Source organism: Podarcis filfolensis (genome assembly GCF_964270895.1).
Source record: "Podarcis filfolensis genome assembly, chromosome: 14".
Taxonomy (NCBI): Eukaryota; Metazoa; Chordata; class Lepidosauria; order Squamata; family Lacertidae; genus Podarcis; species Podarcis filfolensis.
Window position 1 is genome coordinate 34184395 of NC_139616.1, and position 18654 is coordinate 34203048.

The 18654-nt window shown below is 47.0% G+C and overlaps 1 protein-coding gene across 7 annotated transcripts; it reads right to left on the reverse strand.

Annotated features, from left to right (window-relative positions):
- On the reverse strand, positions 1–18615 carry LOC310748988 (uncharacterized protein). 7 transcript variants are annotated; one of them, XR_014541421.1, is made up of 7 exons: positions 18445–18615; positions 16672–16812; positions 15611–15704; positions 14731–14890; positions 12402–12554; positions 1519–1751; positions 1–317 (listed from the first exon to the last, which is right to left on the reverse strand). XR_014541421.1 is itself a non-coding variant. In XM_083585410.1 (6 exons), the coding sequence occupies exons 2-6, from the start codon at positions 16800–16802 to the stop codon at positions 1696–1698; spliced, it is 594 nt and encodes a 197-aa protein (XP_083441536.1). In that variant the 5' UTR covers positions 16803–16812; positions 18445–18615; the 3' UTR covers positions 852–1695. The 7 variants fall into 7 exon arrangements, 5 of the variants coding, with proteins under 5 accessions (XP_083441536.1, XP_083441535.1, XP_083441533.1 ...); XR_014541422.1 differs by lacking the exon at positions 1–317 and adding an exon at positions 4328–4455 and having other exon boundaries at positions 852–1751; XM_083585410.1 differs by lacking the exon at positions 1–317 and having other exon boundaries at positions 852–1751.
- Positions 18616–18654: the final 39 nt, after the last annotated feature.

Genomic DNA, 18654 nt, shown 5'->3' on the forward strand with positions numbered 1-18654 from the left:
TTTTTTGAAAAAAATATTGTAGTTTATTTTGCTTGTGTGCGTGGGTGGACCCAGGAAGATAACAGGGTTCATGATATGGGGTTTCTGAGATGCGGTCTGACAGGTAATAATTCCAACTAAGACAGATGCCTGAGATGCTGGGAATCCATAAAAACACTCTCCTGCTCCCACAGTGGGAGGGGAGGCCTTTTTGAAACACACTCCCCACCCCCTGGGATTCTTAAGGGGTGAGCTTTGCGACCCAGGGCAGAAAGTGTCCTTTCCAGGAGGAGGCAGAAGACAGCCTGGCGACCAGAGAACACATGAGAAGACCTGTGCTGAAAGGTAAACGGCAGTGTTTTAGGGAGCAGAGTGTTACATTTCAATCTAGCAGAATTTTGGCGTCATTGGATCTTTCCGGCTTTCACTAAACACCTGCCCCAGATTTCTGGCAAGGCCTGACCTCTCTGTGTCACGATCAGTGCTGTTTCTTTTCTGCTTCAGTTCAGTTTCTGACTAATAGTACTTTATTTACCTTGTCATTCACTACTTAATGTAAGCAGTACAGTGGTACCTCGGGTTACATACGCTTCAGGTTACATACGCTTCAGGTTACAGACTCCGCTAACCCAGAAATAGTGCTTCAGGTTAAGAACTTTGCTTCAGGATGAGAACAGAAATTGTGCTCCAGCGGCGCGGCGGCAGCAGGAGGCCTCATTAACTAAAGTGCTGCTTCAGGTTAAGTAGAGTTTCAGGTTAAGAACGGACCTCCGGAATGAATTAAGTACTTAACCCGAGGTACCACTGTACATTTATTTTATTTTTCCTTTTATATCCCACCTTTCTGCCAACGAGCTCAATGGGGCTTCCCGCCTTTTGGCATTGTTTTATTTTACATATATTTATCACCCAGTCTTCACCAGCTCCCGGGGGGATTACAGAATAGGAAAAAGAGATAACCAAATAACCAAAAAAATAACACTTACATAAAAGGCTATTGTCTTTGTTATCTCCTGTTCTAAAGGACCTAAAATGCATCAGGTGCATGCAGAGTTTGGTCCATTAGGGCAAAGGAATCACGAACCTCAGTCTACTCTCAGCAGGTCTCCACCAGCCCGCCTTCTTTCTTACAACCAAAATAAAAAAATTCCTTCCAGGAGCACCTTAGAGACCAACTAAGTTTGTTATTGGTATGAGCTTTTGTGTGCATGCACACTTCTTACAACCAGTTTGGGGTCCCCATGTGGCGGGAGGAGGCTGTCTGGCTGTCAGCTTCCTCCTCCTCCTCACTTTCAGTGTTGCCCCTTGTGGAACTCAGCAAGGAGGAACAAAACTAGAATTCGTTGGCTCTGCCTGTCATTAGCTCTGGCGCCCCCTACTGTTGGGCTCCCTGCCTTCCAGCCCACCAGTCCCAATGAGGACTAGCCATCACTGCTGTTAAGGATGGTTCAGTGTATGAAAGATGGAAAGGCCATAATGGGCAAATGACTTGACTGCTTTTGCCATGTATGAGGTTCTCTTGAAGCTGCCCTCCTTTACCTGGTTGGGAGCTGCGCAGGAGGGCAACACCTTTAAGAGCTTCTGTCTCTTCCAGCTGCGTCATCCTCATTCAGTTCCTTCTTTTGCTGGTGTCAGGAGTGCTCAGCCTGCTAAGGCTAGATTTTCTGTTTACTCCTCCCGCCAGTGGGCATGTGACAAAGACATACACTGCCAGCGTCATCCTGTGGCAGAGTCCATGGCTTGAGCGGGCACTGCTGAGCTTAGGATCTGTGCTGGGAAGAAAAGAAGAAGAGGAAGAAGAAGAAGAGAGGGCCACATGAACCAACATAAGCTCCCTACATAAGAAACAGAACTGGGATACCTTTTAAGATATATAATGCTACAAGAGACACAAAAGCCTCCTGTGGCAGGGAGTTCCACAGTCTGAGCCTTCTGCACTCAAACCAACCATGCCTCCCTCACTAGCATCCCTTCTGATGCAAATAGTCTGCTGAGATTTAGTTTGGCCCTTGGACTGCAAATCTAAACACACCTCCTAGGGTTGGAATAGGGCAACCTTTGGCTTTTCACATGCTGTTGGGCTCCAGCTCCCATCCCTGCCCTTTGACTGTGCCAGCTGCAGCTGATGGGATCAGGAGTCCAACATCTGAAGGGCCACAGGTTCCCTACCCTCAGGTCTATTGATTTCAATGGGTAGGCTCTGAATAATAATAATAATAATAATAATAATAATAATAATAATAATAATAATTTTTTATTTATACCTGCCCTTCCCGGTTCAAAAACCGGGCTCAGGGCGGCTAGCAACAAATTTAAAACACTTAATTGATGCAACAAAAAACAGCATAAAATACAGTATAAAACGTGAATTCAGAATTCAAAAATCAATTTAGGAGGGAAATCCATCCAATAAACATTAGATGATCACCAGGGTTAGCTGGCTAAATTAGTCCTATTTGGGCCAGCATGGAGAACAGGGGAGAATTAGCTATGGGATCCCAGAGCAGGTAATGCCCTAAGTCACTTTATCAACCGTATTTGCTTGTAGGTCAAATAAATTTGCTGAATTCCATAGTTTTTTTAATTAATAAAAAGTATCTTTAAATGATGTAATAAAGGATGGACCCCTGAAAACCACTGGGAGGGGGGAGGGAACCTCCCCATGCAGAAAACCACTTGAAAGGTATGTAAAGAGGCACAGAAGAGACTGCTTTAGATGAAAAGGCAAAAGATGTTCCAGGAGGAACATAGAATGCAGCTGGATACAACCCACCGTCAAATCAGAGCTAAGGCTATTGAGAAGCTGCATGGTGTAGAAGAGGCATCAGCAGGAACATCACGGGAGGAGTGCGTCCAACTACCACACCTCTGGCCTTTGGAAGCACTGATGCTGCCTGAAGGGTGATGCCAAAGAGACAGTGACCCTTTGAGGAAGCTGAGACCTTGATATTTGATCAGGCTAACTGCATTCTCAGCTAATTTGTAGTGGGCACAGAAGCTATTTCTATTTCTAGGAGGTGCAATGTTATTACATTTGTTGTTTTCGTTGCATGTTGTTGTTTCATTTTAGCTGTTATCATGGAATTGTTATTGTGCCTGTTGATTTTTCAGTGATGTATCACTGCTTTCATTGCTGAAAGCTGCTCTGAGCACAATTCTTTTGTGGAAAGACAGCATACGAATAAAAGGAGGAGGAGGAGGAGACTGGAATGACCTTTGGCTGCCAGCTCCCCTTTGCCCTTGCCACTCCGACAAGAGAGGCTTTGGTTTTCCCCCCCTGCGCAGCAGTCACTTGGCAGCCCTCTGACTTTTAACAGCTACCCGGAGAATGGAGAGACCTAATTATTCATGGTGAAAGTGGCAATCGGGTCACGGCGAGGTTACGGGAAAGGGAAACAAAACACAGGGCATCTCAGCTGACTGCACACACCGGGATGTGGTCTGCTGTAAGTGCCGGTTTTATTCGAATGTATTCTATTTCTTAGCTGGTTTCAAAAAGAACAAAAAACAAAAATATGAAGTAACCCAAAGCGACTTCCAACATAGTCCAACTTTCTTTCTTTCTTTTTTTCTTTCTTTCTTTCTTTCTTTCTTTCTTTCTTTCTTTCTTTCTTTCTTTTGGTAGTTCCTATGTTTTTATTGGTGATAGCTGAGGAGAGAATGGATAAATTAACATGCACTGGGTAAGCGACAGCTTTTGTGGCTGATGGGAAAGGCAGCTGGGCTTAATCAAGGTTTTGTAACACTGACTTTATCCTTAAAGAATAGTGTATAGATAGAAGTACCCGGCCCCAAAATGCTAACCGAGCTATCTTTATCATTAAGTACAGTGGGTTACTGCTGTGTACATTCATACAGGTTTGCCTGTTATTTGATTTTTTAAAATGTAGATTTCATAAGTTCTATTCATTAAATGCACAAAGCTTCCTTGGGAAGATCCAACCCCCCAACAGATGCATCAATAATAAAAACCATAGTCCAACTTTAAAACTTAATTAAAAAAAAAACTGGAACAGAATAAAAACCTCAAAACACACCCACAACATAGGCTTCATTTGCACTATACATTCAAAGCAGTATTGTACCTCTTCAAAGTCATGGCTCTCCCCAAAGATTCCTGGGACAAGTTTTGGCACAGCACTAGGAGTGCTTAAGAATTTAAGAAGAGCCTGCAGGATCAGGCCAATGGCCCGTCTAGTCCAGCATCCTGTTCTCGCAGTGGCCAACCAGATGCTTGTGGGGTCTGAGCACAACCCCAGACTCCCCATTCATGAGTCCCAGTAATTGGCATTCGGAGCCATAATGCGTCCAACAGTGGAGGCACATCATGGCTGGTAGCCCCTGATACTTATCCTCCATTCATTTGTCTGATCCTCATTTAAAGCCATTCAAACTTCCCAACATGGAGAGGCAGTGATGGAGGGTGGGGAGGGGAGAGAGAATCTGCCCTTGCTGATTTTCCTACCCGTCACAAGGCTGTAAAAGGAGCAGGAACATCTGTCCATTAAAAGGCAGCAACCCTAAATCACGATAGTCAGTACCGGTCTAGATGACAGATAAGTCTGCCAGCAGCTGTTAACTGTGTTTTGCTAAATACCACTTTCATGCACTGAAGCGATCTATGTCTTCTTTTTCAGATCAGATTTATTTAGAAAAAGTAAAACAAAAACAAAAAAAGCCATCCATTGCAACCGAATGAAATTAAATCTAATTTCATGATGCAATTTAACTATATCTAATACACCCCATAGGCTTACATTTAACACAGCCCAGAAAATAGCCCAAATATCCCTGTGAATATTTTACTGGAGTTTGGTGTTGTTCCAGTACCTCAGGTTACAGACGCTTCAGGTTGCACGTTTTCGGGTTGCACACTGTGCCGAACGTGGAAGTACCAGAACGGGTTACTTTTGGGTTTCGGCGCTTTGCGCACGCACCGAATCGTGACCCACATGTGCGCAGAAGCGGTACTACGGGTTGCGAACACTGCAGGTTGCGAACGTGCCTCCCGCACGGCTCATGTTCACAACCCGAGCGTCCACTGTATCTAAAAAACTGGAGCCCATTCTATAATTAAGAGTCATTCCTCTAGTATAAACCTTTCCACTTATCATCATCATTTATACTTTTGATGATCCGAGTGTGAATAACGTTCCTTACATAGGTAAGATGCAGCTGTCTTGCATCTCTCTATCAGCAGACTTCAGGGTGGGGAGACCCTGAGGATTGCAGAACAAGAACAAAAAACCTTTTAGAAAAAGACACACCCTCCACAAACCCAGTCTCATTAAGGACTGGACATGGTAACTGATCATTGCCTCTTGACTGCTGGAGGGAGGTGGGGAATGAAAGCAGGGTGGTAGTGGAATGGAGACACTAGAATCCTGAACAGGAGAGCTCCACACTGCAACATTTTGTTGCGGATCCCGTCTGCAGAACTTCTAATAACTGAGAACTCTGCTGCAATTGCAGGTGATGTGGGGAAAAGGCCCACCCACTTGTCTCTATAGCAACAGGGCAAGCTCTTTGGATATGTAAATGGAGGTACTTGGCTGGCCAGCTCAGGGCATTATCTTGAAGGGGAACATGGTTAATAAGGCCTAGAAAGGCTACAATCTTACAAAGAAATGGTCTCTAACAGATTGTAACCTCACAGATCACAGGTTTGGGAAGGGACCCACAGGTATCATTCAGACTGACCCCACAATATTACAATAATGTGTTAAAGCAGTTTAAGGTATCCAATAATTTTTTTATAAATAAACGTCCGGTGGGAGGTTTCTCATTCTGACCATTCACAACGCTGGTCCAGATGCACCTGGAATCTAATGTGGGATCAACCAGCTTTCTCTGTGCGCATACGCAGTTGTGGTTTCTGACACAGTCTTGGGCCTTTGGGATCTGCGATACCTTAATCTGCGGCATCCTTCTCAAAACAGAACAACATTGTTAATTGCTTCTGATTTCCCCTCAACAAAACGCAGCCACTATAGAGGGGACGGATGGGGAACGGAATGTATCAACATCACATAATCCTTTTGATTCTCAGTGAGGATTAGGGAAAGTAATGCATTGGGGGATCCTCTGGGACTCTGTGTGTGGCTCGGCATTTCAGTGTGACAAACTAATTGCTTGATGTGATTGTGAATAATTTACTCAATGCTGCTCTTTCCACCCCCATGCAAAGTCCCCAGCTTTTCTTTAATTGCGGGTGTTGTGTGGAGGGATCTCTTTTAAAGACGGAGACAAGGGTGGATAGAAAGAGGGAAAGATGCTGGCTGTCTCTCAAACAACAGCTGGAGAAAAAGGAACGCAAATGCCAAGAACAAGGCACTTTTGATGAATGAATAACGAAACGGAGCCTTTAACAGTGGAAAACACCCTACCCACCATGCTCTGCAGTTGGGACTTCTGCATGTCTGGTAGAAGGGGCTCCGCAGCCATACTCAAGAGCAGGGGTAGGCAAACTAAGGCCCGGGGGCCGGATCCGGCCCAATCGCCTTCTCAATCCGGCCCACGGACAGTCCAGGAATCCGCATGTTTTACGTGAGTAGAATGTGTCTTTATTTCAAATGCATCTCTGGTGTGATGGCCTGGGAATCAGATTCAGAGGCTGAACCTGAGGAATCCCAGCCTGCACAGGAGTCCCCGCCTCCAGAACCAGCTGAGCCGGGGCTGGGGCTTGAACCTGAAGGGTCCTCACCTGTGCCGGGTCCTCAGGAGCAGACACCAGCTGAGTCTGCTCTGGCTCCAGAGGTGATCGAGGACCCATTGCCTGCAGGTGCTCCACTCTCAGCCCCGTCAGGGGAAGTGGAGGTTGCCCCTGGGTCCAGTAACCCTCCAGCCTCTCCTGAGCTGCAGAGGCTCAGGGCAGAGAGGCGGAGGGAACTAAGTTCTTGCAGGAGGAGTGCTCGCCTCCAGGCCAGGAGAGGCGAGTCACCTGTGGACCAGGGCCGCCCTATGCCTCGGGGCAAATAAAAGCCAGCCAGCCCAGTCCCAGGTTGCGGGTACAACATTGTTGGTAACCTGTTCCTGCCGGCACCCTGTCCTGCTCTTCTGCCAGAGTTCCTGACCACACCTGACTCCTTGCCTTGGACCCAGCTTCAGCCTTGACGGACAGCCTCCATACCACACCCTTGACCTCAGACTAGACCCGGACCATGCCGCACAGTAACCCCCCGGGACCAGCACATCTGGGTTATTTGTGGGGCATAGGAATTCGTTCATTTTTATTTATTTTTTCAAAATATAGTCCGGCCCCCCACAAGGTCTGAGGGACAGTGGACCGGACCCCTGCTGAAAAAGTTTGCTGACCCCTGCTCAAGAGTGTGCCAGGTGCAGCAGGGGTGAGCTAGCTTTTTCATCCCGAGGGCCACATTCCCTTTCGGACCGCCTTCCAGGGGCCTCATGCCAGTCACAGGTGGGAGCAGAGCCAAAAGTGGACGGAGCAATGTTTGCACCATTATTGTACCTATGCAAAGTAGAGCGGTTTCGACTCACCCTGCATCTCAATCCTCCATCCAGGTGAGCAAGAAGCAATATGAGAGCAAGGCCACAAGCTTCTGAGAGGCTGTGAATTCGGGCAAGCCAGAGAAGTGGCTGGAGCATGGCTAGGAAGGAAGTGTGGGCTGCGGATAGTCCCTAGGTCCTTAGAGAGAGGGCTGCATTTGGCCTTCCAGAGCTGAGACAGAGTGAGGGGAGAGTGCTGTTGAACTCAGGTCCTGCTTGTGTGTTTCCTGGTTGGCCCCTGTGAGAACAGGATGGTGGACTAGATGGGCTTTGGGCCTGATCCAGAGGGATTTTTTTACGCTCTTAAGAGGGTTAATTTTCGGTGGCAGAGGAAGCAGAAAATGGGCAACCCAGACTGCAGCAGCAGCAGCAGCAGCAGCAGCAGCAGCAGCAGCAGCAGGTCACTCTAGGAAAGCCTGCTGTGTATTCAGTGACAGCAGACATGTGGAATGGCCCAAAATAAGGGATGAACAAAGCACAGAAGAGGTCATGGGACACCTGCTTATAGACTTGACGCCCGCGCTGGACGTTAGGGTTCCTTGCTGGAAAGGGTGACAGGAGGAGGGTTGGGAGCGAAGTGTCAGCAAAGCAATACCTGAGCGGAGGAGGGAGCCACAGTCTGCTAGCTCAAAACTAGGTCAGTTGCTCCGCTGTGTTAAAAACTAGTGCAACCCCCGGTGTTGACATGTTTGCAGCACCCCGGCTTTCCCTGCGCCAAGCCTCCCGCTGGAACTAACACTGCAGCTCCAACGGTAGCTGAGCTGAAGGCAAGATGCCGCTCTGCGGGGATGCCCTTCTCCGTTTCTGGGAGGGGAAAGCAGTGCAGCATCCCAGATACTGAAGCTGCAAGATTACTGATGGCAGAGGAGCTTCTGGGTTGCCCCCCCCCCGCACTCCCTTGGTCCTTCCCAATGAGGACCCCAGACTATGAAATTCCACAAGTGCTCTTACCTGTTTATTTTAAATCAGCACACAATTTCCATTCAATTATTTTAGGACTCGGCATGCCAGACCTGCAACAGAATGTTGCCGTGTATAAACTCGCCTCCCAAGACTTGTGCTTCTGTTTTGGGACTCCAGCCGGACAGTTAAGACCTTCCTCTAAAATATTCAGTTCCACTGTCCATGTTTTATGCAGAAGCCCATCCACATTGGCAAGCCATGGCTTTTGAGATGCTGAATTCAATTTAGAATGATTTCTAAAATGGGCTGCTGATTTTTTTTCAAGGGTTGATGGTTGGGTTTTTGTTTTGTTACTTCTGGAAAACCTCAGTGTTTTCCCAGTGGATGTCAATATCCCCCTCTTGTTTTAGTGCCAATGCTGTCAGCACTCAACACCAGAGGTTGTTGTTGTTTTTTTGCTCTTGGGGTACTTAACTACAGTGATACCTCAGGTTAAGTATTTAATTCATTCCGGAGGTCCGTTCCTAAGCTGAAACTGTTCTTAACCTGAAGCACCACTTTAGCCTATGGGGCCTCCTGCTGCTGCCGCGCCGCCGGAGCACGATTTCTGTTCTCATCCTGAAGCAAAGTTCTTAACCTGAGGTAATATTTCTGGGTTAGCAGAGTCTGTAACCTGAAGCGTATGTAACCTGAGGTACCACTGTATTTGCTTTGTTGCTTAACGATGTGTTGCTCTTTAAAGGGGGCAGAACTGGAAACTAAATGCTGGGTTAGGAGGATCTTTTGTCTCTTATATAGCCAGCCCAATAGTCTATTGGGAAGCTAATCAGTGCAAGACTCACTAAAACAAAGGGAAGGTTCCCAGGGACACAGAGCTTCCCATGGTGCATCTGCAGCAGCACAACCAGGCGCCTTCATCTACCCCACCTGCAACAAAACATCTCTCTCCTGTATCCATCCCCATAGCAGGCGCTGTAACTCTCCAATGGTTTGACTTCACTCCCAGAGGCACACTCCTCCATTGTCTCCCATGACCGACGGATGCCAACCCAACCCTAGTGCACGAGGATCGGATGGGGGCTGGCCACTTGAATGGGGGGGGGGCACCCTCAGGTTGTGATTTCAAGACCATTCCCCAGCAGCGATTGGCAAAGCATTTCACTCTCACTTTCTATTCCTGCTCTCGGGAAGCTTTCCCTACCCAGGACTCGCAAAAGAAATACAAAAGCACACATTCAAAAAACAAGAGCAAAATCTCCAGGCTGTGCGAAGGACAGAAAACGGGGGATTGCAGGCACGGGGACTTTTAAGCATCCAAGGAAAAATTACTGGAGCAGAAAAACTCAAGCCAGCACAAAGCCAGCCAGAAGGCAAATTCCTGGGCTGCGGCAGCAAGCTTTGCTAACCCTTGGCACGGGGAGGGGGGGAAAGCCAGACGTTTCGACATGGCAGAAGAGATATCCGAGGGGTTCCACTCCATGGCCAAGGGCTCCAGCAAAATGAGGCTGCACACCACTGCCTAGAGGGCCCGTGGCCTATTTTAGAGAACCCTCAGAGCACAATCCTATAAACCCGTCGACTCAGAATTAAGTTCAGCGAGGCTAACTCTCAAGGGAAATGCATTCAGGATTAGAGTCCAACTTGCCCCCTCCTTTTTTTGGTTTGCCTTTTTGACGTGGGAGGGGTCCATTTCCAGTCAAAGAAAGCACCACACGCCATTCCCATTTTTTTCAGGCAAGGGATCCTTTGTACATCTGCTGAGGAACTACTGTGCGGTGCAAAGGATTCTGGGGCAGATTGTGAGGGGCTCTCACACACAGCTTGCCCAAGGCACCAATCCAGCTGGGCCTCACCCTACCCCTGAGTGAATTAAGAGGATGCTACAGAAGGACCTACCGCTGTCCTGCATCGCAAAGCAAAATGGGTGTAGAAGTCAAAGGAAGGTCACAGAAATGGAGATGGTCAGTAGTCTATCCAAATTGATGTGTTCCGGAAGATCATATTTTGAACGGCTGGCAGACTTCCGGAAGGCTTCTGGCTGACCATTGGGAGAACATGGGCCACTGGCCTGATCTGCCAGCCAGGCACTTCTTAGGTTGTTAGAAACAACAACTAAATTTGTAGGAAAATAAGGACTTTATTGGAAAAGAACTACAATGAGAAATGCCAGGATAATATTCAAAAAAATAGCTTCCCTCTGTTGTAATGCAGCTGGGAACATATCTCATATTGACTGTGTGTGAGAGAGTGAGGGAGAGACTATGGATGATAATGCATTTAATTCTTGTTGTTAATAGCTTAAATTTCTATTTTGCTAATATAAAACTTGATTTCGTAAAGCAAAATTGGATTCCGAAAATAAATTGTGCTTTGGTTGTGTTTATTTCACTAGCAGTGACAGAGCTGGGGAGGCAAAAAGGATAGTCAGTCGAACACCTCCGCTTCCCTACATGTCAGAGGATTTGGATAGCAGAGCTTTCATCCATTAATCCGTTCAAAGTAGACTAGAGTAGACCACAATCTTACAGGATGCTTGCAGGGGAGGGGAGGAGTTTAGAAGGGAGGGCATTTCCAGTGGAGGTGCTCCCCCTAGTGGTACCCAAGGGGCTAATTGCTCCTGACGACACAAGTCAGCCAAACCTTACATTACATGGAAAGATAATCACTAGATAGTCGTCAAACTGGAGGCAAAACTCCTCCCCACCCACAAATATAAAGCTCATCCCAGATCCTGAGCAGCTGTGAGGCTCCAGCCATAAACCACAAGCTTAACATCAGGATGCCCAATCTGTTTTATGAGTGACTTACCATTCTCGAATTATTTGGGGTGGGGCGGATGGGGAGGAAGGCTGATCTACATTTTGCCATGTGCTGCTCCACATTGTAGACAGTGAAAGAGAGTCCTGAGAGGGAAGACCAGTTTTCCACAGCTACGCTATTTGCTCCAGAGGTTCAAAGGTCTTGAATGATCACTGGTGCAGACTCTCCTGGCGATTTGTCCTGGAGATCCAGGATAACAGCACAGCCTTTTCATGTGTGTGTGTGTGTGTAGTTCAGCTTCAGTATTCATGCACCAAGGAACAAAGGTCAATTCTAAAGCCGCAGCCCTGGAATCCTGGAATTTTTCATGTTGCTTTCCTTTTCTTCTTAGGCCTGCCTGCTTCTGCCCCGTCCCCTTCCTTTGCTCCCTCTCCGCCTAGAGCCCGCAACGAAGGCAGCTGCATCTTGCTGCCGACAGCCCAAGCCCAGAGGCACATCTCCACACGGTGAGGCGTCCAGGCCTGTTCTGCATCAGCTAGGAAATGAATCAAGAATGAGGAATCGGTTGGGCTGTGTGCTTTGAGGATGTAGAAACCCTGAGACTGGGTGACAGCGCCCCTTCCCAAATCATGCCCCTCACTGGCCCTGCCCTGAGCCCTGCTTGGGTTCTGCTGCACAACTGGAATTTGTCCTTGAGCTGTGATCTGGCTTCTTTTTTGCCTGGACGGAGGGGTGTGTGTGTGTGTGTGTGTGTGTGTGTGTGTGTGTAGAAAGAAACACACCCTTTGTGAGCACTGCTCACTTCTGCCTCTGGCTCAGTCCCCAGAAGGTTGTCTACAAGGGAATATAGCGCTCTGACTGAAAAAGGTTTTCCCAAGAAATACTACCGAGCTAAATGGACCAACGGTCGGATTCAACATAAGGCAACTTTCTATGGGAACTGGACAAGAAAGCCAGAAACGCACAGGAACAAATAACTGCAGAACCAGAAGAAACTTGACTTGTCTTGGAGCTTTTAAATAATTATTATTTTAAGTGAAGAGGCGGGGCTTTAAAGGTAGAGACAGAATCCTATTGGTGGGCAGAGAGGAAGGGTCTCTTCCTGGCATATATGGTAGCAATGGAATGCACATAGGAGGTTTCTGTGAGCTGGAAGTCTGTGTGTTCAGTGTTCTAGCTCACAAGGAGAACCCTCCACATCCAGCCGGCATCCCTACCTGTTCAGAGTGCCCCAACGTCTCCCGCCTTACCTTCATTTAGCTTCTTGACACAGCTCTGGATTCCATCAAGGTAGAGCAGGTAGTGCTTGAGGGTGTACTGGACAGGGACAAGGCCTGGCAGAGACTCTACTGCTTCATCGGCCATAAAGGCAGTTGCTTCCGGGGCTCCGGAAGTCAGAATCGCTGCAATGGGAGCAAAGGCAGATGTTGGGAAGGATGGCGGGAGAGCAATATCACACATGAACCTTGAGCTCTCAACACCTTCAGGGTACTTCCGAAGCTACAAGATTCTTAAAGAGGGAGAAGGAAATACGAGCAGAAGAATCTGTAGGACCATCCTGTCAACTCTATCCAAAGCAGGTTGAATCCTCCCTTCATGACTCCTAAGGATCCAAGTCTCACTGTCCCCTCCTCAGGCCATGCCCTGCCCTCGAGTGCTGTTGCCTGGCTGGAGTGCCTCCTTCAGCTGCAATCATAATACCTCTTGCTTGCCTGACTTTTGTGTGGCTGGGATGTTCAAAATCTGACTTTGTATAAGGCAGCCTCTTACGCCCCCAGCAGTCCCAGTCAGCATGACTAGCCGTCAGGGATGACGGTCCTCATAGCCTAACAACATCTGGAGGGTCACAGATTAGCCACCCCTGCCCTCAAAAGGCTGGAATTATTTTTATTTGTAAAGCACTGCTGCTGCTGCTGCTCATACAGCTTGACAAGATTAAACCCCGTGGATCCTGGCGGAAAGCTTAAACAAACAAGCAAACAATTTAGACCAATATGTAGCAGTCTGTAATAAACATGGGGCAAGAATATGCCATCTGGAATACGAAACTCCACTCAGGCAGAGCGAGGTGGAATAGGCAGCCACATTCTTGGTTTCGGTCCCATCTACCTCATTATGCTACTTTAAACAGCCATGGCTTTCCCCAAAGAATTCTGGGAACTGTAGTTTCTTAAGGATACTGAGAGCCGTTAGGAGACCCCAGTCCCAGAGTGGTTTCACAGTCAATTCCTCTCCTCATGGAACTCTGGCAATTGCAGCTCTGTGAGCAGAATTGGGATCTCCCAGCAACTCTCCACACCCTTAACTAATTCCCAGGATGCTTTGGGGGAAGCCATGACTGTTTAAAGTGGTATGAAACAGCTTTAAATGTAAGGTGCAGATGTGGCCTTAGACAAGGTTAGGTGAGGAATGAGGGAAGCTCTTGATATTAATTTGAGCCCTATTCATGTTACTTCTGCATAGGGCATACATGGGCAGAGTGGGACCCCCTCTTGTTCTTTCACTAAGCATGTATGTGCTGTGTGCAAAAAAAATATAGAGCCCAACATGCAAGATCCAGATACTTAATTATTCAGGTTTTCCAGTAGCATAGAATCCCTGCTCATGAAGAAGCAGAAACACTGCAGGCTTTCTCGTTTTCTTTTTTAAAGCTGTGGAACACATGCTGTCAAACAGGCAAGCCACTGTTTATTTCTGTATCCCTCTTGTTGGGGGGAAAATGTTACTACCTCCACTCCTAATAATAATAATAATAATAATAATAATAATAATAATAATAATAATAATTCTTTTCAGGGGTTGTGAATGAAGTGATCCAAATTTGCATTATGTGTGTATAATTTTAATTCAACTGCACTGACTTTCTTTCTTTCTTCTTGTATGTTATAGAAGTGTCTGCCCTTTCTTAAATAAATAAAAAATCAAGAGAAAGAGAGAGAGAAATTCAAGTTCTGAAGAATCACAGTTCCTTAGATCGTCAATGACAGGCAAGCTTCTCTGAAGAGTGGCTTCCCTCTTGTGGAGCAGATGCTACCTTGCCTTGTATAGCCACAGAAGACTGTTGTGTCGGTTCTATAGGAGACCTGGCAGGCCATCATCCCAGAATCCTCTGCACCACACAAGAGTTTGGTGGCAGAGAGGTGGGGGAGCTTCAGGAGGCAAATGGGTTTGAAAAATCACATGATTGCACAAGTGTTTGAGAAAACCCAGGCAGCACTCGGGCCAGGCCGAGCTGAGCTGATGGAAGGGGCCTTGCTGTGTCTGCAAATGCTCTTCCACAAGGGAAGTTGCCTTATACAGAGTCAGACCACTGGTCTATCTGGATCAGTATTGCCAACACTGGTTGGCAGCAGATCTCCAGGTTTCAGAGTGGGAACATGAAGCTGGGGCCTTCTGTGTGCAAGGCAGATGTTCCTCCACTGAGCTACCACCGTTCAAGAAGAAATGTTTTGCTGTGATCACGTTAAGAGAACGTTGGGTGCATGAAAGAGCACAATCATTGCTCAAATGCCTTTCAGGATGTGTAGGCAAAGAAATACAGGAAATAAACAAACCTGCAGGCTTCAGGGCCTTTCCTACCTGAAGCTGTGGCGGGCCCCACAGCCTTGAGTTTGCACAGCTCAGTCATGGCAGCTGCTACGTCAGGGAGGAGCTGGAAGGCTTTTCTGGTGCAACTCTCCACCATCTCGCTGGAGTTAGTGGCCACCAGCTGCTGGAGTCGAGGGCGAAACTTGCCTCTCTGCAGGGAAGAGAGAAGGCAGTCATTCCCACTTGGGCCTACACTGCTGACTTAAAATTAGTTCTGAGTCTCATATGTTCACTCAGGACAGAGCTACGCTATAGAATGCTCTCCCCAGTAAGGTCTGCCAGGCGCCTTTATTGTGCTGCCAGCTTTGCAGTGCCAAGACCTGCCCCCCAGGCTTCTGAATAACTGAGCTGGTGCTATTTTGCTGTTATTGGGGCACTTTGTGTGTGTAAAATATAAAGAGGAATTGCAGGTCTTCTGGATGAGTTCTGTTAAGGGTATAGTATATTCATGCTTATGATTTTAAATGTTTTCTTAAATCTCTCAGAGACCTTTTGGAAACAAATGATTATAAAATCCAAAAAGTAAAAATATATTACCATTATTATAATGTGATTACTGTTATTTCATTTCACAGGCATTTCCCGTCACCTAAACAGTGAGTATTTCTATTTTATTTTTAACTTCCGTGAGCAGATGGGGCACGTGAGGGATAGAAGTTCTAAAACAGGGATGGGGAACGTGGCCCTCTAGCTGCTGTTGGTCTCCAACTCCCATCAGGCCCTGCCAGCGTGGTCCGTGAGCAGGAATGGTGGGACCTGTGGTCCAGCTGTATCTGGAGGGCTGCAAGTTCTTGTGACTAAGCACTATCACGCCCCTGGGTCCATGCTGCCTCTGCTCCACATGGCAACCGACTCTGGCAGAATTACTTACGGAAAGCTTCCATTCCATCAGCCTCACCAGCTCTTCTTTTGTCAAGTGTTTGTCCTTCCGCTCGGAAACAGCAATTGGCAGCTCCTCTTGATACCTGCAAATGGTAACACAGGGAAAGGGGTAAAAACAATAAAATTGTTTTGAATAGCATTGAAAAGATCAGAGAGGAGAAACACATTTTCCCCTTCTTCAATTAAATTGATTCGGGCAAAGCTCACAAGAGACAAAAAGAGAAGAACTGCACAGGCCACAGACTTGTCATTGTTCTGGGGACTGGCACTGCTCTTCTGCAGAAGTCATATTGGACTGTATGATTGGCAGGGGAGGACTTGGTGGCTCTGTTGCTGCTGCCCCCAAGAAGGGCCTTTTCAGTGGTGATTCCCTGGATATGTAATGCCTTCCCTAGTGAGGTGTGCCTGTCTCCATTATCATCAGCTTTCCGGAGGAATTTAAAAACATTCCTGTTTACCCAAGCATTGGGTGGCTAAAGAATTCTGTTCCTGGCAACCCTAAGAGCACTGGATACAGGAATGTTTTTAACAGAAACTGCTTTTAGATTGGATTAATTGTAATCGTTTCAGAATGCTTTTGCTTTGTTTTTAATTGTGCTTCTGTTTGCCACCCTGGGCTCCTTGGGAAGGAAGGGTGGGATATCAATTCAATAAATTAGCAATTCAGTAAATAATCTTAGCAGGAGGCTCATTCAGTACGACATAAAAATCAGAAGGGGCAAGTAAGGATACACATAAAACAAAGTGATAAAAATATGAAGGGCACGAATAAGAAACAAGTGTCTTAAGATTCTCCAGCTCTGCTGCCAGTTATGAAAAATCATCACAGTGTTAAGGCTGCAACTGAAGCATCAAAACATAAGAAGAGTCCGGAGGCCATCACTATACATCTTCCATAGTTTAGCTATGTGCTGTGTTAAGAAGGCCTTCCTTTTGTGCATCCCAAATCTTCCAGTGTTCTGCTTCACTGAATGTACAATGAGAGAGGGAACCCCCCCAGAAGCTCTTTGGTGTAGCAGGTGTGCTCTGCTACCTGCTGAAAATGTTTACCATTTATCCAAGGCAATGGTTTTCCTCCGCTTGCTCGCTTTGGCCATGACCACATCCTGGTAAACATTCAAAACCGCTCTCCAGTATGCAGGGTCATCACATCCATAAAGTCCTCTTTCCAGCCCCATCATTTAAGGCTTCCTGAAACCGAAAGCAAAAACAAAAGCAGGGAACTAAGCAGCAGGGCCTTGGAGAAAATAATAATAATAATAATAATAATAATAATAATAATAATAATGGCAGCATTTACACCTCACCTTTTTCCCAACGAGCTCTAGATAGGCCTACACCTCTCAGTAACCAGATCCTATTTTAATGCCTGACGGCAGTTTACTATTTTATTGTGTATTTTATTTAATGTGTATTTTATTTGAGATTATATTATTGGAACAGGCATTTTATTTGCTTTTTGTTTACCAGCTACTCAGAGAGGCCATTGTACTGTAAGGCAGTCTTAACCTTTTAAAAAATCCTTAACATAATAAAAAAATAATGGATTGCACTGCAAGTTTGCATACATGAAAGTGACCTCACCCTGAAAACTATGGGGTTCCCCCCTCAATGATCCTGCTTGGGAAGAAGGTGGCAGTTTACCGACCAAGGATACAATCCTAGCAGAGATCCAACTTCAGGTTATATCCAATGGTAGTCATACTCAGAGTAGACCCATTGCAACTACTAGACATGACTTAGGCCCATTACGGTAATTTATATGTCTACTCTCAGTAGTAGTACTTAGCTAATACAACCTTTAGTCATACATACAAACACCCATATAAATCACAGTGCATATTATGGGTCATTCCCCCTCTAATTATGACTGAGACCGGATCCAACCTGAGGGGTTTACTCCCAGAGTAAACCGCCTTGCTGAAATCCTACACAGAATAGCAGTACTGTTTTAAAGTGACCTACCCCACTGAAATAACAGGTCTTCAACAGGACAGATTCAGACTTAAGCCATTCAGTAGGCTCACTGGCATCCTCATTAAAATCATAGGACTTGTGTGAGGTTTTCTCCAATGGGACGGATCCAACCGTAAGCCATTCTTATAAGCAGATTCATTGTAATCATGGGACTTCTTTCTAATTATAACTAAGACGGGATCCAACCTGAGGGCTTGACTCCCAGAGTAAACAGCCCTGCTGAAATCCACAGGGCTGTCATTTCCCTCCGTAAACCTACTTAGGAGGAGGAGGATAGCAGCAGTTTGTTAAGTTTACCTACCTGGATATCAGTCCCACGGAAACCACAGGATATATGGGTCTTTTCCAATGGGTAAGTCAAACTTACAGCATCGTGGGAATTTTGGGTCTTCCAATCTTAATCATGGCAAAGCGGGGACCCACCCTGAGGGGACGGCTGGGTCTTAGGATTCAACCCCCTTAAAATGCCAGAACTCGTGAGATCTTCCAACAGGTCGGATCCAAACGGGGTGATGTGGGTGTTTACTCCCCGAGTAAACAACCCCAGTGAAATCCAAGGGGCTTTCATTCCCCCCTTACTTGTACTGTGTTAAGTTTACTTACCCCCATTAAAACCCCACAACTTCTGGAATGGGAGGGATCCAGCCTTAAGCCATACTTACGAGCAGACTCACTGGCATCACGGGACTTCTGGGTCTTCCTATTTAACTATATGACTGAGCCAGGATCCGACCTGAGGGGTTTACTCATGGAGTAAAGAGCCCTTGCTGGAATCCACGGGGCTTTCATTTCCGCTCCGTAGACCTAACTTGGGAGGAAGAAGCAGCAGCAGCGCGTTAGCCTCACCTAAGCGGGAGCCCTCGGTCAGCCAACGGGCCTTGCTCGCGAGTAGCCCCCCCTCGCAGGATCGTGGCCGTTTGCCGTCTCCCGCCTCTCCAGTGCCCTCGGGCAGGCGCCGCCGTGCGTCCGGCCGGGGTCCAGGCGGCGCTCTCGCTCCGCTGGCCGCGCTTCCTCCGGCGCCTGGGCCCGGCCCTTTCCGTTCGCGCGGGCCCCTCC